The sequence below is a fragment of a genome (assembly GCF_019968985.1).
Source record: "MAG: Porospora cf. gigantea B chromosome Unknown PgB_NODE_50_length_53917_cov_118.396, whole genome shotgun sequence".
Classification (NCBI taxonomy): Eukaryota; Apicomplexa; class Conoidasida; order Eugregarinorida; family Porosporidae; genus Porospora; species Porospora cf. gigantea B.
The window spans coordinates 12247-35060 of NW_027179069.1; the positions used below are offsets into that span (position 1 = coordinate 12247).

A 22814-nucleotide genomic window follows, 5' to 3' on the forward strand; every position below is an offset into this window, starting at 1 on the left:
GCAATAGTGACTACAGCTGATACGTGACAGAATTCGCCAAATGGAAGCCTTGCTGGTCTTCGGCCTGAACCGCTCTCTTATCTTTCAGAGACTCTACAGCCAAAGAGACTCCGTAGCACATGACGTCAGCCATGTAATATTTGGCGACGGCGCTCCGGGGAAGCTGAGTGAGCGGGAAGTGCTGCGGATCAAGCGAGACTATCTCGTATTAGCGGCGGTTGTAGCGGAAAACAGGCCGCCACTGCCAATTCTGCACCAGCTGCACGAGTTGTACAACCAATTGGTTGTGTTCTGCGGACCCGCCCCACTTAGCGAGGTCTCGCTGCAGAGGAATTTTAGTTCCGTGTTCCTTTTGATAGACGAGTTCCTCTTCGAGGGGCACCCCAGCAGCCAGGCTTCCAGCTTAATCAATTTGCTTATAGGCCATCAAACGTTTTCAAGGCAAGCAAAGATGCTGGCCTCGTCGTCCACTAAAATGTTCACGAGTTTGCTGAGTAGTCTCACGGGACGTTCTCCTTCAAAGCAAGATGTCTTTACCGACCAAGTGACCGAGACTCTGGCCAGCGGCTCTGGAGTCGGACCAGGTACAGGACTAACTAAAGGTGGCAGTAACTTTTGGTGGCGTGAAGGCGACACAAGCTACAGCTGTAATGAGATCTTCGTCGATATCAATGAGAATTTGCACTTCATGCTCTCCAAGGACTCTATACCGCTGCAAAGGAGCATCGGTGGCCGTATAGTTATCTCCAGCCACTTGAACGGGCTTCCGAAATGCCTTCTGCGACTGAATGACCACGAGGCCATCCCCACGATAAGCTCCCATGTCAGCCGGCAGAAGACACAGAGCGACAGAGAGATCCTCTTCACTCCTCCGCACGGGGACTTCCTGCTGGCGGCCTACCGACTCAGTAAACAGGAGCTGCCTCTGCCGGTGTGTGCTAGAGGTCGGGTTGCAGGAAGCGACTCGAGAATGTCCCTGGAGCTAGCCGTCAGCGGTGGGTTCAAGCCTGATGTTGACAGTGCTATGGTGCCGTTGGAGTTGGTGGAGCTGAGGGTTCCTGTGCCCCTGACAAACACAGTTACTTTCGACGTGTCCAAGGGAGCCTGTCGCTTGACAGCGACTAAGCGCACTCTCATTTGGACTGTGGGTAGCCTGGTGTCTCCAGGTCACAGCGAAAAGGTGGGTGACCTCCCACCTCGACATGCAGTTGTCTGCGACATTTTCGCTGCAAGCCGGACCCGTTCCCTCCACGCTGGCCGTGGCCGTGTCGTTCACTCTCCGAGGGCTAACACTCAGTGGAATGAAAGTCGATTCTCTGGTCGTAGACGAGACTGAGCAGAAAACGTATAAAGGTGTGCGATATGCTGTGTTCGGTAACGGTGAAGTTCTCATCTGAGGCGAAGGTGGATTATTTGTCGTCGATGAGACCGGATATAATCGCTTCACAAAAGTTACTTATCGTCATCTGAAGGGCGCGGCAGCTTGGTGACCAACCACCAGATCACCAGTCCGCCCGTCAGGACGTACACTGGATTCATGTGACCCACAGCCCTAGCTGCCAAGTAGTACCACTCTCGACAGGTGCTCTGCAGGTACACAAGGGCTCGCACAGCCCGCGCTAAATCAGCGGCAGGGTCGTCAGCGGGAGCCGCGCCTCTGAATGCGGAGGCCGTGGTGCCGTCGAAGCAGAGGGTGGAGCGGACCACAAATCCCGATAGGGTGCAGAAGCTGGTCGCTGAAGTCACTACTGCGTGACCCTCACCCATGTAACCCACGTTCGCTCAGTTTTGCGGCAGTCGTTGCGCCGTCTGCCAGACCAGTCACCGGCACAAGACGGCTACCGCTATTGGCAAAAAGGTCGTCTTTGCACATATCGTACCACTGGTCGCAGTAGTTGGAGCACAGGACAGGGGTGCTTCTTTGGGCCTTGATGCCCGTTCCAACGTCCCCATCACAAACAGCGCAGTAGGCCTGCACGGTAGCTGTGTAACATTGTTGACTAAGGTTCCAGGGGACGTCGTTGGACTTGTCTAAAAGGCTGTCAGCCAAGACGTCTTCCATACTAGACAGCTCGTGCTCCTCGTCATTGTCCAGGTCGACGTCAGTAAAGAAAGACGGCGTCGCAGATTCCTGTCGCCGAGGTCGGAGCTCCCTGACGTACTGGATCAAAGGCGCTAGACTCTCCCTTGTGCAGCAGGTACGATCCTCGTGAGCGTGACAGTGGAACAGCTGCCCTTTCCGTCTCCGTAAAGGGCCCGGAAGCGCAACGCTACGCCCTGCTACCGAGACCTTGGACAAGCACTGCATATTTAGGAGATTCGGGACTGCCACTAGTCCGGCAACTGGGGCCTATGGTCGATTCGAGGCCCGTGACATAATGCTCGACCGGCTGCCGCTGCTGGTGCTCTCAACAGTCATCCAGTACACAACCAGTCCCACAGGCGACCCAAGTGTGTTCTCCAACCTCAGACTGTGCTCCAGAGCCCTAAAACAGATTTGCGACGCAATTGGCCTTCCATGCTTCGTCAGCGAAAAGACGCTCCGCAGGCTCAGCGCAGGTCAGCGGCGAACCGTTCGATTCTTAACCCTTTCCTCACCGACGCAATTGCCCGCGAATCTCGTTAGACTTCGCCTTTGCGCGGATTACAACACCAAGCTACCCGTGCTGCCATCATCGCTCAGACTGCTGGAGTTAGGCTCGTCGTTCAACCAGCCGCTGACTCCAGGAAGTCTACCGACAAGTCTGCGCGAAATCACTTTCAGTCAGCATTACAACCAGTGAGAACAAAGCTATGGTGAATCTCTAGACCTATAGAGCTTGGAACTTTGCCAGAGGGACTTCACGTGATCCGTTTTGGCTTTAGTTTCAACCAGCCGCTGTATCCCGGTACGCTGCCACGCACCCTACACCGTCTCGAACTCGACTGGAATTTCGATCAGTTGATCGTAACTGGAGTGCTCCCTCCAAACCTCAAGCATTTGCGCTTGGGGTTCCTGACTGACTTCCCGATTCTGCCGAATGTGCTGCCGGCCTCGTTGAGGAGTCTCACATTCGGGTGGCACTTCAACCGCCCACTCGAACCAGGAGTGCTACCGCAGGGTATAACTAGCCTGGTCCTAGGAGAGGACTTCAATCAGCCGTTGGCGCATGGAAGCCTGCCAAGCGGCCTTCTCTCGTTGCGTTTTGGGATCAAGTTCAATCAGACCATAGAGAGCTTCCCAGAGGGCCTCCGCGACGTGGAATTCGGATTCGATTTCAACCAGCTGTTGCCCCCAATGCCAGGCAGCCTGAAGCTTCTAGTTTTTGGGTGGCAATTCAATCGGCCGGTGGACCTTCGGGCGCTCTCGAAGCTGGAGCTTCTCAAATTCGGCCATGAGTTTCAACAACCACCAGCCAGATGTTTCCTTCCGGCGACGTTGAAGGTAACATCTGTATCTTTTTTATTCTTCCGAGTTTTTTCATTCTTTCTGCATTTTGCGCCAGAAGCTGGTTTTTGCCGGAAGTTTTAACTTCGCTATAGAACCAGGATTCATCCCAGCTTGTATCGAGGTAACCCTTCTCTCCGACCATGTGGTCAATTTTCGTGTTGGCTCATATTTTCCAGAGTTTAACCTTTGGCCCCCACTTCAACGCGGCACTGGCCCCGGACAGCCTCCCACCAAGCGTACGACACTTGGAGTTCGATTCGTACTTCAATCAGCCCGTAGCAGGACTGCCTCCATCTTTGCAGTCTCTGAAGTTCGGGTTTTACTTCAACCAGCCCCTCGTGGGTCTCCCCTCCGGGCTGAAATCCTTAACTCTGGGAGGATCTTTCAACCTTCACGTATCAAGCTTGCCTGATCAGTTGGAAGTCGTTAAGTTCGGGTACCGCTTCAACAAGCGAATAGGACGACTACCTACTTCCCTACGCGTACTCATGTTCGGACACAAATACGACCAGCCACTGTCTGAACTACCCAACACAGTTGAATGGCTGAAATTAGGAAACGAATTCTCGCAGAAGCTGGGTACCCTTCCTTCAGGTCTTCGAATTCTGGAGTTGGGCGAGCAGTTCAACCAACCCCTGCTGTGCCTGCCTGAGCGCCTGCAGAAGTTGGTGGTGGGCCGAGACTTCAACTCTGCCATTGCCCTTCCGGACAGCCTGGTTTCGGTGGAGTTCGGTCGTCGATTCAACCAACCGTTGACCCGCTTCCCGTCCTGCCTTCGTAACCTCTACCTGGGCAAGGACTACGACTACGTCATCGACGAGGGCGTGCTGCCTTCGTCGCTGCAGGTAATCCGGGCACCTCGGCAGTGCGTTCGCCGTCTGCCCGGTCGGAGAGGCTTGGTGGTGGATGTTTGTGCTTATTAGTTCGTGACCGAATTCAATGTTGGCCTTCTTGGTTTTGCCCCTGGTTTCCTCGCGGTCTGCTTTCCAGGAAGCCGGGCGTCTCGAACCGAAAAACACCGACAACCCCTGTGTTGGAGCAAGGGTGGAGGACATGAAGCTTGAAAAGGTTCTCGATGCCACCGACTGTATCCTCATGGATCTTCCCGGCTACGCCGATATGGAGCTCAACTTCGAGGTGGGCAAACTGAAGCCAAAGCAGCCGCCGAAAGACGCAAAGCAGCCGCCGAAAGACGCGCCCAAGGTGGTTTACACCGGGGAATGCAAGAGTCGACTGGCACAAAAGGCCAAGGCAAAGGATCAGGCCGAGGAGACTGTGCTGATGCAAGGGACGCAAGCGAACGTGTGCTTCGGCCCAAGCCAGCTGCAAGAGAAGCCGAAGGTGACTTGGTCCCTGGCTTCGCTGAAGGATCTCTACACTTTCGCCATGTGGGACATTGATCAACCGTTCGGACAAGACAACCCAGACAACCCCGCCGGTGCCTTCTTGCACTTGGTTGTCGAGAACATCGGCCCGTCAAAAGAGATGATCGAAGAGAACCTAACGAAGAGGAAAGAGGCTCTGGCCAACGGAGATACGCCCAGTTTTGTCGGTGGGGGAGCCGCTCTGTATAACTCCAGGAACATTGTCGCTGGATCTCGGAAAGGAGCCCACTCCATACGTGCCTCCCGAACCCGCGTTCAACAGCACTAGCGATCATCGGACGCTGTACATGCTGTACCGGCAGCAGCAACGCATCGACATCCAGATCGACGGAAAGAAAAGAGGGGACTTTAACCGCAGGTAGCTGCTTAACATTTTTCTTTAATTTCTAGCAGATTCTCTTCCTTTATTCGTTCAATATTCTTTCGTTATCTAATGCCTGGCAGAGCCTTCCAATCGACATACAAGTTAAGCCCCGTTAAGATCGGGTTCTTCAAAGTGGCACCGAAGGAACCTGAACCAAAAGGAAGCATCGTCTGATGAAGCGGGAGGCCGGCAATAGTGGCTGCCGACGACTCCCAGTGTATGGTGCGTATACTCAGGAAAAGCGCATGCACGAAGACCTCTCGAAAGGATGAGTGAACTCAGTGGTTCGGTGTGCTTGAGTGCGGCTTTTGATGTGTATAAAGTATGCTATCTTGCACTAGCAGAGATTCAATTATTGAATATGAAGGACTTCGTAGACTGCATCGAAGCTTTGGTTGGACTTGTAGAAGTGTCGATTCGCCAGAGAACTCGCTTTGGTTCATTTCGATTTCGATTGTGTGTTGAAATTGTTAGCGAGACCGGTCGACCATCCTTGGAGGTCGCTCATTCCGATGAGCTAACAGGAGTTTACGGTGCATGGCGGGCGCCGACCCACGAGTGGGCTTGGACTCGGCGTGTTGTTCTTCGGCTGGCAGGCCATGAGGACCCACTGTTTTCCCATTATGCCGAGCATTCAGGTCCCACCTCTCGTGCATGCGTTGTACTTTATGTGGAAGAGGAGCAGTCAAGTCGCCGTCTGAACCTCACAGCGCACCTCTCAAACAAGGACAAGGCGCCTGTCACCGACTCAACAGATGTGAGATGACCCTTTTTGGTTGAATGCAGGCAGTCTACGTTCAAATGGTCCCCTGCAAGTCGGGATTCACGCCTGATGTCTCTTTGAACATCCAGACGCGGCTCACAGGCACGGAGCTGGCCGTGCCGCCTCTAGCTCCCGCGATACCTACTCCCCCGCTTCCTGCGTTGGATCTGCGTGAGGCGGCGTATAGGCGTCTCTCCGCCGCGATCAAATGCTGGGAAGTGCCTGCTCACTTACCGCCAGCCCCAAAGATCGTCATCCCAAGAGACGGCCAGCCCCCTCGGCCTGCCCCGTCACCAGTGGCGAAGGCGCTGCCGAAGTCAGTCGCTGGCGACGACTCCATTAGGGATATATTGGGAGGGGTGAGCCGGAAGATATCAGTACTGCGGGACTCAGTGCGGACAACCCAGGCCCAGCTGCTGGACCAGCTGGTCGGCCTCTTCAAACTGGGTGTCACCCAGGTTCCGGCGCCGTCGACGTTCTGGCGACCCGCCACCAGTCCTCCCGTCCGAACACCGACTATCTTAGAGCTCCCTCTTCCGGAGTTGTCAGCGCTGTCTGACTCCGGTGGGGAGCCAGTGAGGCTCTTTATCGGAGAGGTGACTGAGGCCCACCGGGAGGCGGTGGACTGGTTGGGCACTCCAGGGTCCGATGAGGTGGTGCGTGCACTCACGCCACACACACTGTCGACCGCTGCGGGCACCTTGGTGCACCTCCTCTCCCTGTTGACACGGATTCTAGGCGTGCAGAACAAACTCACGTTCCTTCCCATCGCCGATGCCGCCGTTCCCAGATTGGAAAAGAAGTTCACCAAGAGTTCGAACTTCACAAGCGAAGGAGTGAGGTCAATCTGGCATGAAATTGGCAGGTATCGTCGGTTTCGTTTGCAGAAGGCACATCCCTGGCGTTTCCAGGGAGGTCGTTAGTAAAGTGGTCAGTCCCCCAGGAATCATTTTTTGAGGTTTACTATAATAAGTGAGTACCTCGTGGAAATAAATCCAGCTCATCACAGTTCAGTGCATTCCTTCGGACGTACCGACTGCTGACTTTGGTGTCACGAGAGCTTTGCGCAGCGGTGGGCGTATCCAACAGCAGTGAGTGCAACCCATTAGTGAACGCCACACTGGTACTGAAGAAAATGTTGGACCTGACGATGGACATACAGCAAAACCACAACGACCCGAGTTATCATCTCTCGCCTTGAAGTCGGGCCCTGATGGCAGCTGTCTGCTTGGTGAACTGACACTCGGTGAGAATTGCCTCGCCCCCAAGTAGGCCGAGGTACACTGTAGTGAATGGCGAGGGAACTGGAGTGGGGGGCTGGTTGCAAATGCAAGCGTAGAAATGGCACGCCCCGAAGTCCTGTGCTCTCCTGTTGGGTTGCACTTGTCGGCTCTCTGTCCCAGTGCAATCGAACGTGAACGCCGCCTTGACAAAGCTCTTGCCTGAGTGCTCTCTCATGGATACCCTCTGCCATTTCGGCATTCTGTCGGTGACGAAAAGCTTCTGGATCATCACGAGATTGTCATTGTCGAATCTCGGAACCATTTCAATGGATGACGTCTCTGACTCCGACTCCGACTCCGAGGTGGATATGCTGTGGCGCGTGCGATGCCTTTCCGACGCATCACTGGATGTGTCAGAGCGAGGTTTCTTGTGGGTGACTTTTTGTTTGGTGCGTTCAGTACTGCGATCCGCTTTCTTCATGTCGCGGGATTTCTTCCCAGATTCCTTTGCCGCTGGTATGTCGACGATATGAGGGTTTGTCAGCGACTTTACATGGCGTTCAGTTTGCGATGCGGCGTCGTCGAGTGTTATCTGTAGTTTACCCACTGTCACGATCTTGGTTCCGTCCATCAATCCCATAAGTTCGGTGAGAGCCTGACGGCTCACAAAGAACTTCACTTTGTTGAAGTACTTGCGCACGGCTCCTAGTTCATAAGCGCAGGTAATCCCTGCAGTTGCCAGCACATCAGCGACGTCTGCGGCGGTAACTTGGTCACTTTTCCATCCGTGAATCACACAATGGTGTCGACCAAAACTCATACGAGAAATAATCGCATTTCCTATGCCCAGGATGCTTGAATCATGGCAGAGGCAAGTTGACAACGACGTAAGGGGCTTGTTGATTGCATGAGTAACTCCGTCACAGGTTGTTGTCAAGCCCAACGCCATGCTCGTCACCCAGTGGGACACTGCGGAACTGCACCCCGACTTTGAGGGTCTCCTTTGGACGCAGGAAGACATCTTGGCGCGGTGCAAGGCGATTGGGCGAGACCTCTCCCGGGACCTTCGAGATGAGTATCCCATTTTGGTCGCCGTGATGACGGGTGCTCAGCTTTTTTTTAGCGACCTGGTGAAGCACGTGTCGATTCCTTGCACGCTTGACTTTCTATCCGCATCCTCCTACGGCGCATCGACCACTTCTGCTGGCACTGTCAGTTTGGCTGGTAAAATGAAGACCGAAGTAAAAGGCAGGAATGTTGTCATTGTAGAAGACATGGTGGACACTGGCTTGACCATCAAGACTATCACCGATTCCCTCATGGAGCAGGGCGCCAAATCTGTCCGTACGGTGACACTCCTTGACAAGCCTTCAGGTCGAACAGTGGATGTCCCAGTCGACTATCGCGCGTTCGAGTGCCCCGACAAGTTCGTTGTCGGGTACGGCCTCGACTTCGATGAAGATTACCGACAGATCCCCTACATCGGTTGGCTGAAGCCGTGCGTCTATGAGAACCGAGTTTAAATATCGATTTATCTATGCGCCTTGCATTGAATAATGAAGACCTGAGGACCTCGTTTGTTCTATTAGACAGTCTGTTGCCTCCCGCCTGTCTCCGTCTTTCAGCGCGAAGCCAGCGTTGGATCTCCTCAATCCAGCTAGAGGACAGCGGCGACCTCGACCAGCTTAACTGTGCTGGGCCCGTCAGCCAGTCACAGTGGCAGAAGCAGCGCATTTTCGAGATCGGACGGCAGTTGCATACGTGTTATCGCTGCCTGAAACCACCGATGCGGCCTCCGTGCGTGCAGAACGACGCCGCTAACTTCGCAGCTGACTACCTATGGAGCCTCCGCTCGCCACTGACTTTCGTGGATGCGGCCATGATCTGTGAAGTCGTGTTCGGTTCCATATGCTTCATGGACCATCCTGTAGTCGTCGACTCGGTAATCCACTCGAGAGTGGCGCCGTATATCCTCACAGCTCTCGAGATTTATTTGGCTGGCGAGCGACCTGAGGCGTGTTGGCACACGCTTAGCGTCTTGAAGAGCATCGCGGCATCCCAATCTGACGCTGCTGACCATCCCCCTATGGCTTTTCAGGAGCTTGCCCCCCTGTACAGCCTCGCTACTGGATATAAGGCCGATCTACAGGCATTGCTGGACGTCAGCTTGGCTATCAAATGGAGGAACGGACCAACGAACGCGGAGTCAGTAGCGACGGCTTTTCTGGATGGATACGCGCTGCTGCACCATTCATCGAAGACGCTGCCTGCTGCTGAATGCTGGGCTCTCGCCGTCAAAATCCGCGCCCCACAGAGAAACAAGGAGCCTCCGTCTCCCAATGAACTGCTGTACGCGCTCCGAGGCCTTCAGCTTGTCATCGACTCCGGTACGACTTCCGGAGCTCGCACCTCCGACATGATGGCGAGAATCGAATGTGTCGACTGGACAGCGTTGTTTTCAGGTAGAGAAACTCCAGCAGAGTTCGAACGACGAACCAATGTTAGAACGAACAGGATTCCCTCAATACTGAATGAGAACATAGTGTTACTGGCTCACCTAGTCTCTTCCTACTCCCGACCCGTTTCCAGTGGCAGCTCCGATCTGAAAACGGTTGTAAATTTCTTGCGCCAGTTCTGGCTGGGCTACCTCAAAATGGTGTCCTCCTTCGCCATAGGTAACATTGACGATATTGAAACGTACAGAAGGGCCCAGGAGTGTTGTCTCTTTTACGAACACGAAGGAATCGACTTCGCGCAGACTTTCCGCTGGCAAACGACGAAGGTGAACGCACTGCTGTCTTTGTCGACCAGTGAGACGTCTAGGCGCTTGCAAGGCCTGTATGGCGCCAGAGAGTCGCCAGCGGAGTCCTATCCCCAGCTGACACCCCTTCTAAGTGAAGACTTTGAGGGCCTCCTGACGGTGGCTCGCAAAATGCCCCGCCAGCTGCGGCTCTCACTGTTGGCCGTGATGGTTGAGGCACTGCAGCAGGTGATGAATCCTCACACGTTCCTGCGACGCCTTGGCGTCGCAAGAAAGTCTGAGGTACACAGTCAGCTGTCTGCCTGGCCTGCAGCAATGAGGAAGTGTCAGTCGGAGATTCTGATCAACCCTCGCAACTGCGTCTCTGATTCGTTCGGGGCACACTGCGTGGCTGCCACTCTTCCACACCTGCACAGGGAGAGCCTCTGGCATTCGACGTTCAATGACCAGCACTTCGGCGTTGCTGTCTCTTGTATTGGCGCACTCCACGGTATGTTGAAGCTCTTGCCTGTCCACGAGTGCCTTGCACTGCAGAAGGGGCTGAACGACTGTACTAATGCCCTGCAAGAGACCCAGAAAACGATGAGCTGTGGACAAACCCGCGCGGAGAATCATCGAGTGCACAACCAGGAAAGGAGCATGCTCCCGCAGAGGAGGCGCCACGCTCGGCGTGCAAGTCGTAGAGCACCCAACTCCTTGAGCGATCCGGTCGACGATCGGGAAAGTTCGGAACAGGAGGCAACGAAGCGAAATGATTCCATTGCTGTGATCCGGCCTGTCCCATCACCCTGTCGCCCCCACGTGCTCCGCTTCGCGGCACCACACACAGCATCGCAAATTCGCTACAGACCCCTAGTTATCGGATGCGTTACCTTAAGCACGGCGCATTGAACCTGTTAATAACTCATACATCAATGTTTGTCAAATGCAATTTTACATGTCGGCCTGTGTGGATGACGAAGTCTCTGTTAAGAATACATTTGTTGTCGTACACCGCAACTTGGTGCAAGAAACGGGCCCATTCCAAACCATGCCCGCCATGATGAGCCCGCAGGAGTGGATGCCCGAACCAGAGGAAGAATTCCCCTCTCTGACGGTGTACGATCTGCTTCGAGGTCGTATATCTGCCTTGGAAGGATCGTGTCCAACGACAGAGACCTGTGGGATTCATCATATTGCAGATTGTGAGTGGTTGGTCATCTTCTGACCCAGCGTTCGTGGAAGCCGCAGATCCGCAGCATCCTGCCGTCTTCCCTGTCGCAGAGCTCACTCCGCGGCTGGCACAAGCCATTCCTTCCAACGAGGTTGGAGGTCTATTGTCCGTAGGCTCACTGCTTCATCAATCGGAGGAATGTAAACCATGCCTCTTCTTCCATCACCCCTTGAAGGAGTGCAAAAACGGTACTCTGTGCCTCTTCTGTCACTTCAAGCATCCTAAAAAACAGAGTCAACGCCCTACCGAAGCCTAGAGTCTAATGAGTCTGCGGTACAGTCACGTCAACTAGTTTATACATCAACGATAGCTTGGTATTGCAGACGGTAAGCGGGCAGCGGCCTCTCCATAATCCTCCCCATCTCCTTAGTCAAACACGCAATGTCTATCTTGGATCTGAGGAGGGCAAACCAGGTGAAGTGCCGAAGAGATTGGTTCAGTGAGGGAATCACGAAGAGGTAGCGGTCGATAGGAGACAGACTGGAGGCAGTGATCGTTTTGAGGAGGTGTAGCAGACAGTCACGCCTGCATTTGGAAGCGACTCGTCTGTTCTCAATGTCTTCAAGGCTGTGTGTTACTGAAATGCTGCCCACTGTCTCCTCATGACGCTCGCAGAGAACGCTACCGCCATGGCTTCCTCCAGAGAAGCGTCGAGCACCATTCCGCTCAGGAAGACTATTCCGTGAAACATCTCATGAGCTACAGTAACAAGACTTGTTTCCGGCGGCATCCCTTCTTGGAGCTCGATGGCGTCAAACAGTCTGTGTCGTGGGTAGCTCTTTAGGTGCGCTCGACCCAGGATGAACTTGCCATCAAGCCCTTGCGAACAGAGGTTCGCGTAGGTCAATGTTATCTCCTTGGCTAGCGTCGACTGCGAGGGCGGCACTTGCGGATCGTCTTTGGGAACAAACGATGCCTGCGGTACTGGCCCACCGAAGATCTTCATCGACAACTTACACAGGTAGACGAGCTCGCGAGGATTGGCTTTCAACGAGAGGCACGGTGTGCAAAAGCGACCGGCACCGCTGTCTCCGCAATTGCTGCAGTCCATCATTGTTTTGCAAAATACTTCCCAGCGTAATATAGGTGAGAACAGACACGAAAAGTGAAGATTAGGAGGCACGTCTAAAAAATGCACCTGGAGCCCTGAAAGATACGTCGTGAATTCACGTTCGGAACGGAGATTGATTCATCATCTTTGGATGGTTCTGTACGTTCTGGGAAAGAATGTGGGCTGGAGGAGCGCCAGTAGCTCTTTTGCGCTGGTCTGGCGCTCTTCAGCCCACTTCTCTGTAATTCGGCGCAGATAGCACTTTGCCAGGGCTAATGCTGGGTCTTGTCTCGCAGCGAGCACTTCCCTTGCGCTGAGGGCCGCTGTTAGCATCAGGCAGGTCCGAGTGAAGTCGAACGGGCGGGACACGCAATGATCCTTGTCGATAGTCACATGAGGGAGAACCAGATTCGAAATGAGCCGCTTCAGCAGCTTCGCCACCAAATCTCGGGTTCTAACGGGGTCAGGGAGGGTGTTCGTGATAAGGAGATTCCGACGTTGGAGCTTCACTGCGAGGACGAGGCGCATCATAGCTACGCGCACGAGCACGGCGACATTCCTCGCTACTTGAAGCGCGCTGTTCACCTCCGAACAGGTGAAGAGGCCGTGACGGAGCTTGATGTTGGCGTATGCCCAAAGCTTCACGTACATGGCGCCTTCAAAGGTGTGGACGTAAGTGGTAGTGTCACTAGATGAGCCATTTCCACATCCCCTACCCTGTTGCTATGCGCTTCCGGTGCCGGAACGTAGGCTGCAAGCAAAGCAAGCCTCGAATCGGACAGGATCCGTACTTTGTCGCGGGGAGTCCCAGGTCCAGACGAACGTTGCCTGTGCAGCACCCTCTTTTGGGTGGCCGTTCACGGACCGGCAGCTGTCTTTTGCGTCCGCGGCTCGGCGGCGACGAATCGACGCCTGCCAGCTCCTGCCACTGTTCGTTCGGCAGCTCGACGTCGATACCGCACCACTGTAAGCGGCTCTCGCCGGTGAATGTGTGGTTCGGTGACTGATAGTCGAAGTTAGTTTTCACCTTCTCTTCCTTTACGTTATTACCCCACGAACGTTCCTCTAGGAGCATGTGGAGAAAGGCCTCGACGTCAGCTCGCTCTGTCGAGACCACCAGGAAGTCGTCGACCCAACGCAAGGCCAGCGCTTTCCCCATGCGGTTAGCAGCGTCGGTTTCGCGATCGATGCTGTCGTAGTAGAGGGCACAGAATCGTGGTGAGGCCGCCAATCCTTGCGGAATGCCCAGTGTCGGCCGAAAGGCCAGCCCATCTACTCTAAACGAGTAGCGTTCATCCAAGAGGCGCAAGAAACTCGTCACGTCACTGGTTAGATTTCCAAGGTAGAGCAGAGTGCTGGGGACCACCACACTGAGCAGCTTCACCTTCGGCGCCTCTCGAAGTTGGTTCCGCTGCCGCGTGTCGAGCCAGTTTAAGCTGTCGTCGAGCACCGAGGGAACATGGCAGTCCAGGCCATGGAACGATCGCATTGCCAGCTTGGCAATGCGGAAGGCGTTCGGTCCGCCTCGGTCGCGGAAAAGCGTGCAGAAGAATAAAGAGCTCCTTAGGGCAGTATCGAGAGTGGACCGACTCAGGTGCTGCTTCAAGCGAGTGTTGAGGTCGGATATCCTCAACTCGTTAAAGCATCCAGACAAGTCGGCCACCGCGACGTAGAAGCGCAGGGGGCGTCTGTTAGAAAGGTCAAGGGCTTGGATGTAGGCTCGCAAGCGCAGAAGCACGTGGTTGAACCCCATGACCGAAATGCCATGCGGATAGCACTCCATCCACGCCGTCAACCGCCGTAATATCGGAGCAGTGGCCGCGTTTATCGACATGCGTCGCTGAGCTATGGTTGCGGCTCCTTCGAGGATATCTCCTTCCGCAAGCCCGGCGAACAACCTACCGCTGTTTCGCGCCGCGCAATCGACCAGAGGCCGGGCACCAGTACGTTTAGCCGTCCACCGAAGTAATGGTTGGTACTTGCAGGCCGCCACAGGCTCATGGTTTATCGTTAAGGAGTTTGTCAGATGCTTGATCAGCCTTTGAGCTACAATCTTCCTGAAGAACAGCAGTCTGTGACCTTCAGTTTCGCTGTCCATAGCCACGAAGCTCGCCTTGACCAACGAGCACACAGAGGAACCCACGAATGCAAACATCCGGGCAAGCAGAAGGCACAATCGCGCTTGGAGAGCCTGAGTGGGTTCTACGTCAAAAGATGACAGCAGCGGGCCGATCGCAATGCCTTGGAGAAGCGAGTGCATGGTGATGACTTCCCCTTTGTGGAGCAACACTATGTCGCAGATGTATCGGCGCCACTTCCGGCGAGACAGCAGGCTTCGGAGACCGGCAGGCGCGATTGCATCGGCCGCCAGAAGCAGAAACTCACACATCTGAGAACGGGGGACCGTAAGCTCCTGAAACACCAAGGAGCTTACGACCTGTCCGCTCTCCTCGGGGCTGAAATCAAACGGGCAAGGATGTTTTGAATGCGGGCGGCCAGTGACTGAGACCTCGGCTGCTGCGATATGTCTGCCCATAGCCGTTGCCGGACACGTCAGACACAAAGAGGGAGTCAAGCGGTCGACGCCTGCGACATTCTCCCTAAGCCGCTCGCAGCAATCTCTGAGGAACAGGCACATCAGGCATCCGCAGCTGACTGGAGAGGACACGAAGACACGTTGGAGGAGACTGTCAACGGACGTCTCAAGCGGAAAAGAGTCCAGCTTGAGCTTCCTTCGGAAACCAGAGGAGGTGTATAACGTTCGTCCGACCAGCGTGGTGGTAGGGCTGCCAGCCAACGGTTGGCTCAGGAGGCAGGAGGGGTCGCGGGTGCGTGTGGTGTCCAGGTGTCCCCCTCGAGGACCCCGTCGTTTCCGGCGACTGTGGTGGTTCTGCTTCATTACCCGCTCCATCAAAGGGTTGGCGGACGTTCTAGGCTGCAGACCCGGCATCTTGGGGAAACGTCGCGAGCGCACAACGGTCAGCGTAGGCCCACTCAACTGAACATATCGAACTCGCTCCCCCACTGCACCATTCGTCGTCGCTAGGCGCTGAAACAGCCAGCAATTGCACAGAAGTGTCAAGGAGGCCGCGGTAGGTATCAATTCCAGCAGCCTGGACCAGGCCGTTCCTCGGAAAACAGACGAGCCGTCTTCTGCGTAAGATGTCGCCGCTGTACTCACTGACGTTAGAATCCAGAGCCAACCAGGGCCGCTCGCTCGCATGCAGCAGCCTGGAGGCCGTTAGCAACAGCTCCGAGATCGACCGGGCATGTACATTGCGAAACCTGGAGATGTCAAAATGCTTGGTAGGCGCGGGCAGCGCGACGACATCGCGGAGAGAGTCCCGAAGATCTGCTGGCACCTCACAACTCAGCTGATGCCGCCGTGAGAGATCGGCCAAGAAGTCTGTGACTGTGTGCCCGTCCTGCGCGAGTTTGAGCATGACCACTTCCAACGCGAAAACCATTTCAGCTGCTGCACAATTCAAATTGGGTGTGATAACTAAATACATGGCACAGACAACATGGAGAGAGTTCCGAAGATCTGCTGGCACCTCACAACTCAGCTGGTGCCACCGTGAGAGATCCATTACCACTGAGTCCACGCCTTGGTGATAACTTTTAGCTTCTCAAAGGCCTCCTTGTCGTCGATCGCCACGTAAAGATCATCGCTGGCGCACGTTGTGCCCCCGAATCGCGAGGGAAGACAAGCAGTTGGTAACAGTGTTCCGAGGAGTTCATTGGACGTGGGCGTATCCACAATGGCAACCTTCCGTCGCTGTCGCTCGCTCATGAAGAGTTTCACCACGGTCCAAATCACGCCAAAAAAAGAAGGAGTGTTAAGTAGTAGAAAGAGGGAATCGTGGTCACAATAATTGCCGGAGAATTGGGCCATCATGAACTTCATCAGGTGCCTCGTTTCGGTCATGAAAACCGGGTTCTTCTTCTCTCGCATTCCATCGAAATCCACGACCTTAACAGAGTAACACATGGCGCTGTGCTTCTTTGACTGGTCATTGAGGTACCACATTAGCCACTCCAGGACGCAGACAAGGAAATCCATGTCTGCGTGTATCGTGTGACCTTCAGGTCGGTTGTGAATGAACTGCTCACCATCAATCCCACCGTTCCAAACCCAAAAAACGACGTCGTGATCTTCTGTTTCACCACAGAAAGGGGCGAGTTTTAAGTAAGGATTCCTCATTCCGGCACACCAGGAGATAAATTCGTTGGGTGGCAAACCGATTACAACCTTTCGTAGGCGTTCAATTCGATAATCTCCTTCTGTTCGAAACTCCAAGAAGTGCTTGAAAGCCTTTGATGCTTTTCGTTTGCTTCCCCCATTACAACGGAGAAACCTTGAAATGCGAATGTCGCCAATCACGTCATCATCAGGATGTTTTAAAGCTTCAATGAGAGATCTGTGTTCCTCCCGAAGGGCATTCGCACAATCTCTCTCCTCCGAAGAAGGGAGTGATCTGTCGACAAGTACACGTGGCGTAGTCATCGCACGTTGCGCATTCAGCATATTATGAATATTGCTTCATGACATTCAAGTGAATTTAAATTGTGTGCATTGTGCTCCACAATTCGGAATGAAAACGGAGTTGATCCAAGGCGGATATGCCCTTCGAGTCGACCTGCAAGCTGGCGAGGAGCTTGTTGCTGAGCCAGGTGCAATGATCGCCATGGAAGGACTAGACATGAAGGTAGGCGCTTCAGGCGGCTTGATGAGCGCGTTCCGGCGCTGCTGTCTTGGAGGCGAGAGCGCATTTCTCAACACTTTTACCACCGCCACCGGAGGATGGATGGAGCTGGCTACCGCCACCAGCGGCGTCATCGTGGAGAGAACGCTTGCGCAAGGCGAGAAGATCTACATTAAGCAGGGCAGCTGGGTCGCGGCTAGTGGCGACGTAACAATGTCGTTGAAGTTCACCGGGCTGAAGGGAATGCGTACTGGGCAAACCACCTTCTTGACCTGCACCGCAAAGGAAGGAGACGTAAAGGTTTGGTTCTGTGCTGGAGGCAAAGTGATCACCCACGAGCTCGAGGGCAACACCGTCATTGTTGACAACGAAAACTGCGTTGGCTACAGCTCCGGCTTGGACTGGTCTGTATTCCGCCCTGGTGGTACCAAGGCGCGGTTTGTTGCGGGAGAGGGACACACGATGAAGTTCACGGGTTCGGGCACAGTGTGGGTGCAGACCAATCACGGGCAGCCACGACCTCCGGCGAACTGATGAATGTGCAAATAACACTTGTCTAGAGCGTATGAGGCCGTCGACCGAACAGAGCACTTCGATCTCTACAAAACTCTTGATACTCCCTCAGGAACGCCTCCTGGCGAGCGCCATGCCTTTCTAGTGGAGGAGGGGAGGACCTTGAGTGTTCGATCTCCTCGATCTCCTCGATCTCCTCGATCTCCTCGATCTCCTCGATCTCCTCACTCTCTTGGGATTCGCTGGAGGCAATTGTCTCTTCGGGCGAAACAAATACAGGCTGAGGCTGCTGGGGTCTCAAAGGGGATGGTATCACTTGAAGGTTTGTAGAGCCGTCGGCCTTGAGCGTCTCCTCCGGAAATAGTAAGGACTCCACAATCATCCTCTCCAACTCGCACAGGTCGTTGGGCCTCGGCAACAACGCCCCCTCCGCTCTGACTGCGTTGCCATCAGCTGCCCTTACTTACACTCGTTTGTCTCAGTTATCGTCTGCGCATTGTTTGCAGGAGCGGTTGAGTGAACTGGAACCACCTCCGACAACCTTTGCCGACGGCCTCTACTCATTACCCAGATGTTCTCCGAAGGCTTCCCCTCACGTGTAGGCGCTCTGTGTAGAGTTCGCTGGAGTCGTTCGTCGTTTCCTTTGCGCCAGGTGCGCACTGGTGTTGCTCTCTTAGCTAGCTCGCTGGTCAAGGCGTTGAACGATTCGGTAAGCCATTCGTCTGTGCCATCGATGATAAGGAAAGCGCCAAGAGACTCTGCTTGATCGCGATTCATCACGTCACAAGGATAAAAAAAGATCTTTGCCGGTCTCATCGAATGAGCAGGCATGGGAGTAGTTCATTCAAAAATCGGAGGTGACAAGCCTAAACACTGGGTCTATAGACTCACACTCAGTCATCCGAGCCCGAGAATCGCGCCTCGAGCTCTTCGTACTCCTTGTTCTTCTGCTCCTCCAGAAGGTTCCGTTCTAGCTCTTCACAGATCTCCACGAAGTTCTTCTTCTCCCAGCCGGTGCCTCCAACGGAGAGCACCATTTTCAAACTACCCAACAGACCGAACACCCAACAGCAGCTGATGAGCATGCTGACAGCGAAGAGAACCGTGGATCCAACCATGTAAAGGATGTCTTGAGTGGTCGGTATCCAGGGTAAGCCGTCGTCGGTGGTGTGTCCGGCCAGCGCCATGAGCCACTCCAGCCACTGGGTCACGAATTGGACGGCGGTCGAAACTAGGTAGACATTGAAGCCGACGTAAAGCAAGTGGCTTCCCATAGGCCAGCGTTTAATGACGCAGGCAAACCCACCAGCCGCAATCACGAGTTTGAAACTGCCCATGATCATAGTCCCCACCTGTGCCCATCCTATCGTTGGGGACATTGCGGTAGATATTATTTCGTAGAGGCCCCAGGCTGTGAAAGCAACAGCGAGCATTATAGCTCCGACGGCAAGTGGGACCTTGTTTAAGCAAATGGCACGATGCCGGTTCGATGGACCACACGTGCACCGCGTCTTTTCTGCGTTGCCCATTGCTCCAAATGCACAAAAATCCAGTCATAAAACGCACTCGTCGAGTCCCACGCGCGACCCACATGGCTTCTAGCCTGGCCCTACCTTGGGAATGTCGAAGTCTGCGTGAGAGTGCTGCCGATATCCCACGTTCCGTCTGCAGTGAGAGACTCTGGTTGAGCTTCTCGACGCGCTCTCTGTGCGTCAGAGAAACCTTCTGCTGGATGCGGGAGGCCTCGCGGTGTTTCTTGGCAATACGAAACGCCTTCTCGGCGGGAGTCAACTGCTCACCAGCTCTCACGTCTGCCGCGAGTTCCACTTCACGAAGCGGTTGAGCTTTCTTTTCGGTGGATTTGGCGCGCTTTGTGTCTCTATCTTTCTTGATCTTTGCTGCTTTGACATCTTTCTTCAGTCTTAATGGGCCTCCAGGTCTGCCTTCAGTCATAGCTCTTTTGGATGTGGTGTCGAGAGTAAGAGTATGAATATCGTTGAGAGGATGAGGATACCAGAGACGTTGCACAGCAAGTACAGCTCGAAATCCATAAAATTGAAATAATGGTCTGGGCGGCGCTTGGCGAGCGCCGTATCTGCATCTCGCCGGAAGAGGGGCTAGTGAAAGGTTGCCGTCAATTTAAAAGGGAAGGGGCATGTCTGGTCAATAAGGTGGGTGTCGAGCCGTCACGCTACCCAGCCAGTTAATGATTTGCCAGGCTTCAACAGACGGGAGGGAGAGCTCAGAGAGTTCTTGGAGGGCCAGGCGACGCGCACACCTGCACTAACGCGCAAGGCGCTAACGCGTAGATCTAGGTTGCGACCAGGAGAGTTCGCCACCGCTAAACAACTGGTTATGCAACAGATTGCTAGTTTCGATATGACTGACCAGGACAAACTAGGAGCGACGCCGTGGAAGGCGCTCCCTTTAAAGGTGGAGAAGGAACGGCAGACGTACCGTTACTGCAGGCAGGTGCCCGTTGCGGCGTTCCCCGAAGAGTTGCCAGCCAGACTGGTCCCTTTCACCAGCGCCAACAGCAGCAGCTCAGGCATAATGGAGTTGAGGCGCTACCTCTACTGGGTGGACACACTCCACAGTCAACTCTCGGAAAGACAGCGACTCGTTCGGCGGTTTCCTACGCTGACCCCACTCTTGTCGCGGCCTTGTGTTGCAGCAAAGCCCCCCCTTGATCCCCCAGTGGTCCCCCCAAGTCTGCTTAGTCATCCTATGGGCCCTCCACGCGCTGCGGGCTTCCAGTTTCCGAGCACGCCGAAACCGTCGCGTCCTCCAGATAGCAAGTGGCTGTACGGCACTGCTCACTCTTGTGTTGTTCGGCCAGACCTGCGTGATGTGGCGCCAGTGGAAAAGCGTCGCGTTTCGTTCATTGGGTGAACTCTGTATAAAGGCTTCACTAGTCGCATATTAAATCACAGACCAGACGTAGAGTCACAGACGTGTCACAAAAGGGTGGTGTCTTCTGACTTCGACGCTGCAACCCAAGGGCGCCGCCTTCTCAACTCCAGCGCACCTTTGACGAACAGCGCAACACTCATCAGTAGCATAAAGACCACCGCACCGCCAGATACCATGTCAGACAGGATATCGGGGCTGGGCGGTCTGGAAGTGGCATCCAAGGTCCGATTCGTCACCTGATCCACGAACATCACGGTTGAAATCGATGCCGCCAGAGGAGCCACAGGGAGGTACCCCTTCAGGTCACCTGACGTGAAGCGCGCTCTCATAATTACGTATTCCGCTTTTTATCGCTTCCATGAGACTGCATCTCTCTCACGAAGTTATCCCCTCGACGTCGCCGCTGCTTGCCACCTTTGCTCGACACCTGTACCCGTTAGAGGCCCAGCTCGAGGACCCGTGTCAATTCCAACTGCCGACCTCACCTGTCACAGATGGCTGCTCCATGCAGCAAGTGGTTGTTCAGCAGATTCAACCTCGAGGGTTCCTTCCTATCGGTCCGGCGCCTTCTCCGGGCGAGCCTCTCCATTTCGAGCCAGCGCCGTACCAGCCCATGCCGTTACCAGCGCAGTACCAGCCGATGCCGTTACCCGCTCAGTACCAGCCTATGCCGTTACCAGTGCCGTGCGTTATTCCTCAAGTACCAATCCCACCTGCCATTCCCGCAGCTACACCGCCGAACCAGAATTGGCTCCACCGCTACTTCTCTCCGCAGAACGCCTCCAAGAGTACTCGAATACCCCGCAGCGCCCGCCTCTCGGCGTCCAGATCGTACAGCGCCCTCAGCTCCAGCTCCAGCTCCCACAGTTCCCGCAGTTCTCGCAGTTCTCGCAGTTCTCGCGGTTCTCGCAGTTCCCGCAGCTCAAGCAGCTCGACGTCGTGCAGCCCAGGCAGTTCCCGCACGTCCAGTTCTTATGCTTCGTACTCGTCGTACTAACGAACCGTAATCCCACAGCGCGTTTCATAGGGTTCGAAACCAAAACGTAGAAAAGATTTCCTGTTGCAGAAAGTCAGGTACAACCACAGGAGCGACAACACATTCGTTCGCGTGGCATTACGCCTCCACGCTCTGGTTCTCCGCCTTCTCTTCCTTCTCGACAACAGCGCCAGCATTCACGATTACGTTTGTTAGCTGAGTTTCCCCGTTAGCAAAGTGCCCACCTTGCATTTCTCGCCCACCACAGCGCCTGCGCCGACAATGCAGCTCCTCAGTTGGCACCCAGCACCAACAGAGGCCCCCGGAAGCAGGATCGTACGGTGCAGTCGAGCGTTGGCTCCGACGACGCAGCCAGCGGCCACTGTTGACTGCTTCAGCTGGACCTTGGCGCCTATTTCGGCTCCGTCGGCAACGACAGCGTCCTTTTGACCTGGGGAGATGGTTGGGTGCAGACACGGGGGCACTGTCTTCGCAAGGATCTCGGGTTTCGGATTGAGAAGACGAACAGTGGTCTCCTCGAGGTCGAGTCTGGAGGCGATACGCACGCATGGAGGGTCAGCAAAACAGTATCTGACAGGCTTACCCTCAAACCACTCTGGGACATGTGAACCGCCAACTTACAGCACGCTTACCTTGCATCTCATCGCTGTCCTGATAGGCAGTGAGGTAGGGCAGCAGATCGCCACGGATGAAGTCCGTGTCGCTTGGCAGGGCGTCCGACCGAATGTAGCGCATTGTGGCCGCGGAGAACAAGTATGTGTGCAGATCTTGGGCCTCTGAGTACAGGGTGGCACTTGGAGACGCCAGAAGGGTGCGAAGAGGTAAAACGAGGTCATTATTCCCGCCGATCTCGAACTCCGATGCGTCGCGGAAGAATAGCAATCTGTTGGCGTCAACCACCGCCCATGTCTTATGGCTTGCGTGGGTCTTGTACACAGGCTCAGGGTTCATCAGCGCGACGACAGCGGCGCCTTTGAAAGCATCTACTATCTTGTCCAATTGAAGGGGACCCACAATGTCGCAAGGTAAGACCAGAGTCGGTTGATCATCAAGATGAACGTGCCTAAGACACTCGACTGTGCCCTTTTCCACCGCGGCATCATCTACAGCCTGAATGCTGATCTCAAATGGAACCTTGGGCACACAGTCAGCAATCTGAGCCTCTTCGCACTGCTTCGTGATCACCACACATTTTGTGACATTGACCTTACCACAGCAGTCGCCCAGCATTCGCAGCACGAAACTGATGAGAGGGGAGCCTACTAGTGGCACGCAAGCCTTAAGGTAGCCATCAGATATCACCGTAGGCAGGAGGGCCCCGGAACCTGCGGCTAGCACAACAACTTGCACATCCATAGTTGGTAAAACAGAAAATACCGAGGTCGCCACAGCACAGCACGCATTGCCAGATTCAACGGTTCCCAGTGGGCTTGCAGGCTCTAGGGATTCCCAAGCAAGTGCTCGATGGCGGCGTTGACGTCGCCCCGCTTCCGCC

The 22814-nt window shown here is 54.8% G+C and overlaps 19 protein-coding genes across 35 annotated transcripts; 10 read left to right on the forward strand and 9 right to left on the reverse strand.

The window, feature by feature from the left end:
* Positions 1-40: 40 nt before the first annotated feature.
* Positions 41-1397, forward strand: KVP17_002779 (uncharacterized protein; the record flags this gene model as incomplete). Of its 2 annotated transcripts, none has more annotated exons than XM_068519394.1 (2): positions 41-1180; positions 1209-1397. In XM_068519394.1, the coding sequence occupies 2 exons, from the start codon at positions 41-43 to the stop codon at positions 1395-1397; spliced, it is 1329 nt and encodes a 442-aa protein (XP_068373533.1).
* A 55-nt stretch (positions 1398-1452) lies between these two features.
* Positions 1453-2308, reverse strand: KVP17_002803 (uncharacterized protein; the record flags this gene model as incomplete). 2 transcript variants are annotated; one of them, XM_068519436.1, is made up of 2 exons in its annotated part: positions 1453-1748; positions 1777-2308. In XM_068519436.1, the coding sequence occupies 2 exons, from the start codon at positions 2306-2308 to the stop codon at positions 1453-1455; spliced, it is 828 nt and encodes a 275-aa protein (XP_068373570.1). The 2 variants fall into 2 exon arrangements, with proteins under 2 accessions (XP_068373570.1, XP_068373571.1); XM_068519437.1 differs by lacking the exon at positions 1453-1748 and having other exon boundaries at positions 1760-2308.
* A 70-nt stretch (positions 2309-2378) lies between these two features.
* Positions 2379-4353, forward strand: KVP17_002776 (uncharacterized protein; the record flags this gene model as incomplete). Of its 3 annotated transcripts, XM_068519389.1 has the most annotated exons (4): positions 2379-2779; positions 2809-3424; positions 3486-3575; positions 3607-4353. In XM_068519389.1, the coding sequence occupies 4 exons, from the start codon at positions 2379-2381 to the stop codon at positions 4351-4353; spliced, it is 1854 nt and encodes a 617-aa protein (XP_068373528.1). The 3 variants fall into 3 exon arrangements, with proteins under 3 accessions (XP_068373528.1, XP_068373527.1, XP_068373526.1); XM_068519388.1 differs by lacking the exon at positions 3607-4353 and having other exon boundaries at positions 2809-3511; XM_068519387.1 differs by lacking the exons at positions 2379-2779; positions 2809-3424 and having other exon boundaries at positions 3571-4353.
* Positions 4354-4369: 16 nt separating this feature from the next.
* On the forward strand, positions 4370-5083 carry KVP17_002790 (uncharacterized protein; the record flags this gene model as incomplete). 2 transcript variants are annotated; one of them, XM_068519414.1, is made up of 1 exon in its annotated part: positions 4370-5083. In XM_068519414.1, the coding sequence occupies one exon, from the start codon at positions 4370-4372 to the stop codon at positions 5081-5083; it is 714 nt and encodes a 237-aa protein (XP_068373550.1). The 2 variants fall into 2 exon arrangements, with proteins under 2 accessions (XP_068373550.1, XP_068373551.1); XM_068519415.1 differs by having other exon boundaries at positions 4484-5083.
* Positions 5084-5540: 457 nt separating this feature from the next.
* Positions 5541-6918, forward strand: KVP17_002774 (uncharacterized protein; the record flags this gene model as incomplete). 2 transcript variants are annotated; one of them, XM_068519381.1, is made up of 4 exons in its annotated part: positions 5541-5936; positions 5966-6301; positions 6350-6778; positions 6808-6918. In XM_068519381.1, the coding sequence occupies 4 exons, from the start codon at positions 5541-5543 to the stop codon at positions 6916-6918; spliced, it is 1272 nt and encodes a 423-aa protein (XP_068373520.1). The 2 variants fall into 2 exon arrangements, with proteins under 2 accessions (XP_068373520.1, XP_068373521.1); XM_068519382.1 differs by lacking the exon at positions 5541-5936 and having other exon boundaries at positions 5960-6865.
* A 209-nt stretch (positions 6919-7127) lies between these two features.
* On the reverse strand, positions 7128-7985 carry KVP17_002792 (uncharacterized protein; the record flags this gene model as incomplete). Its single annotated transcript, XM_068519418.1, has 1 exon — positions 7128-7985. One exon carries the CDS (start codon positions 7983-7985, stop codon positions 7128-7130), a length of 858 nt encoding a protein of 285 aa, XP_068373553.1.
* A 31-nt stretch (positions 7986-8016) lies between these two features.
* On the forward strand, positions 8017-8688 carry KVP17_002809 (uncharacterized protein; the record flags this gene model as incomplete). Of its 2 annotated transcripts, XM_068519446.1 has the most annotated exons (2): positions 8017-8052; positions 8092-8688. In XM_068519446.1, 2 exons carry the CDS (start codon positions 8017-8019, stop codon positions 8686-8688), a joined length of 633 nt encoding a protein of 210 aa, XP_068373580.1. The 2 variants fall into 2 exon arrangements, with proteins under 2 accessions (XP_068373580.1, XP_068373581.1); XM_068519447.1 differs by lacking the exon at positions 8017-8052 and having other exon boundaries at positions 8113-8688.
* A 263-nt stretch (positions 8689-8951) lies between these two features.
* KVP17_002791 (uncharacterized protein) lies at positions 8952-10817 on the forward strand (the record flags this gene model as incomplete). Its single annotated transcript, XM_068519417.1, has 1 exon — positions 8952-10817. One exon carries the CDS (start codon positions 8952-8954, stop codon positions 10815-10817), a length of 1866 nt encoding a protein of 621 aa, XP_068373552.1.
* A 34-nt stretch (positions 10818-10851) lies between these two features.
* Positions 10852-11395, forward strand: KVP17_002799 (uncharacterized protein; the record flags this gene model as incomplete). Of its 2 annotated transcripts, XM_068519428.1 has the most annotated exons (2): positions 10852-11110; positions 11139-11395. In XM_068519428.1, the coding sequence occupies 2 exons, from the start codon at positions 10852-10854 to the stop codon at positions 11393-11395; spliced, it is 516 nt and encodes a 171-aa protein (XP_068373563.1). The 2 variants fall into 2 exon arrangements, with proteins under 2 accessions (XP_068373563.1, XP_068373564.1); XM_068519429.1 differs by lacking the exon at positions 11139-11395 and having other exon boundaries at positions 10864-11133.
* Positions 11396-11432: 37 nt separating this feature from the next.
* KVP17_002807 (uncharacterized protein) lies at positions 11433-12193 on the reverse strand (the record flags this gene model as incomplete). Of its 2 annotated transcripts, XM_068519442.1 has the most annotated exons (2): positions 11433-11706; positions 11733-12193. In XM_068519442.1, 2 exons carry the CDS (start codon positions 12191-12193, stop codon positions 11433-11435), a joined length of 735 nt encoding a protein of 244 aa, XP_068373576.1. The 2 variants fall into 2 exon arrangements, with proteins under 2 accessions (XP_068373576.1, XP_068373577.1); XM_068519443.1 differs by lacking the exon at positions 11433-11706 and having other exon boundaries at positions 11714-12085.
* A 138-nt stretch (positions 12194-12331) lies between these two features.
* On the reverse strand, positions 12332-15702 carry KVP17_002775 (uncharacterized protein; the record flags this gene model as incomplete). 4 transcript variants are annotated; one of them, XM_068519386.1, is made up of 3 exons in its annotated part: positions 12332-12878; positions 12907-15343; positions 15372-15657. In XM_068519386.1, the coding sequence occupies 3 exons, from the start codon at positions 15655-15657 to the stop codon at positions 12332-12334; spliced, it is 3270 nt and encodes a 1089-aa protein (XP_068373525.1). The 4 variants fall into 4 exon arrangements, with proteins under 4 accessions (XP_068373525.1, XP_068373522.1, XP_068373523.1 ...); XM_068519383.1 differs by lacking the exons at positions 12907-15343; positions 15372-15657 and having other exon boundaries at positions 12332-12841; XM_068519384.1 differs by lacking the exons at positions 12332-12878; positions 15372-15657 and having other exon boundaries at positions 12903-15101.
* A 77-nt stretch (positions 15703-15779) lies between these two features.
* On the reverse strand, positions 15780-16718 carry KVP17_002781 (uncharacterized protein; the record flags this gene model as incomplete). Of its 2 annotated transcripts, none has more annotated exons than XM_068519400.1 (1): positions 15780-16718. In XM_068519400.1, one exon carries the CDS (start codon positions 16716-16718, stop codon positions 15780-15782), a length of 939 nt encoding a protein of 312 aa, XP_068373536.1. The 2 variants fall into 2 exon arrangements, with proteins under 2 accessions (XP_068373536.1, XP_068373535.1); XM_068519399.1 differs by having other exon boundaries at positions 15780-16394.
* Positions 16719-16785: 67 nt separating this feature from the next.
* Positions 16786-17430, forward strand: KVP17_002782 (uncharacterized protein; the record flags this gene model as incomplete). Its single annotated transcript, XM_068519401.1, has 1 exon — positions 16786-17430. The coding sequence occupies one exon, from the start codon at positions 16786-16788 to the stop codon at positions 17428-17430; it is 645 nt and encodes a 214-aa protein (XP_068373537.1).
* A 22-nt stretch (positions 17431-17452) lies between these two features.
* On the reverse strand, positions 17453-18186 carry KVP17_002786 (uncharacterized protein; the record flags this gene model as incomplete). 2 transcript variants are annotated; one of them, XM_068519408.1, is made up of 2 exons in its annotated part: positions 17453-17847; positions 17877-18186. In XM_068519408.1, 2 exons carry the CDS (start codon positions 18184-18186, stop codon positions 17453-17455), a joined length of 705 nt encoding a protein of 234 aa, XP_068373544.1. The 2 variants fall into 2 exon arrangements, with proteins under 2 accessions (XP_068373544.1, XP_068373545.1); XM_068519409.1 differs by lacking the exon at positions 17877-18186 and having other exon boundaries at positions 17453-17791.
* Positions 18187-18302: 116 nt separating this feature from the next.
* KVP17_002812 (uncharacterized protein) lies at positions 18303-18788 on the reverse strand (the record flags this gene model as incomplete). Its single annotated transcript, XM_068519453.1, has 1 exon — positions 18303-18788. The coding sequence occupies one exon, from the start codon at positions 18786-18788 to the stop codon at positions 18303-18305; it is 486 nt and encodes a 161-aa protein (XP_068373584.1).
* A 684-nt stretch (positions 18789-19472) lies between these two features.
* On the forward strand, positions 19473-20301 carry KVP17_002797 (uncharacterized protein; the record flags this gene model as incomplete). 2 transcript variants are annotated; one of them, XM_068519424.1, is made up of 2 exons in its annotated part: positions 19473-19580; positions 19609-20301. In XM_068519424.1, the coding sequence occupies 2 exons, from the start codon at positions 19473-19475 to the stop codon at positions 20299-20301; spliced, it is 801 nt and encodes a 266-aa protein (XP_068373559.1). The 2 variants fall into 2 exon arrangements, with proteins under 2 accessions (XP_068373559.1, XP_068373560.1); XM_068519425.1 differs by lacking the exon at positions 19473-19580 and having other exon boundaries at positions 19765-20301.
* A 65-nt stretch (positions 20302-20366) lies between these two features.
* Positions 20367-20651, reverse strand: KVP17_002777 (uncharacterized protein; the record flags this gene model as incomplete). Its single annotated transcript, XM_068519390.1, has 1 exon — positions 20367-20651. The coding sequence occupies one exon, from the start codon at positions 20649-20651 to the stop codon at positions 20367-20369; it is 285 nt and encodes a 94-aa protein (XP_068373529.1).
* A 29-nt stretch (positions 20652-20680) lies between these two features.
* On the forward strand, positions 20681-21369 carry KVP17_002811 (uncharacterized protein; the record flags this gene model as incomplete). Its single annotated transcript, XM_068519452.1, has 2 exons — positions 20681-21006; positions 21051-21369. The coding sequence occupies 2 exons, from the start codon at positions 20681-20683 to the stop codon at positions 21367-21369; spliced, it is 645 nt and encodes a 214-aa protein (XP_068373583.1).
* Positions 21370-21436: 67 nt separating this feature from the next.
* KVP17_002789 (uncharacterized protein) lies at positions 21437-22675 on the reverse strand (the record flags this gene model as incomplete). 2 transcript variants are annotated; one of them, XM_068519413.1, is made up of 3 exons in its annotated part: positions 21437-21514; positions 21544-21914; positions 21952-22675. In XM_068519413.1, 3 exons carry the CDS (start codon positions 22673-22675, stop codon positions 21437-21439), a joined length of 1173 nt encoding a protein of 390 aa, XP_068373549.1. The 2 variants fall into 2 exon arrangements, with proteins under 2 accessions (XP_068373549.1, XP_068373548.1); XM_068519412.1 differs by having other exon boundaries at positions 21511-21914.
* Between the last annotated feature and the right edge of the window lie 139 nt (positions 22676-22814).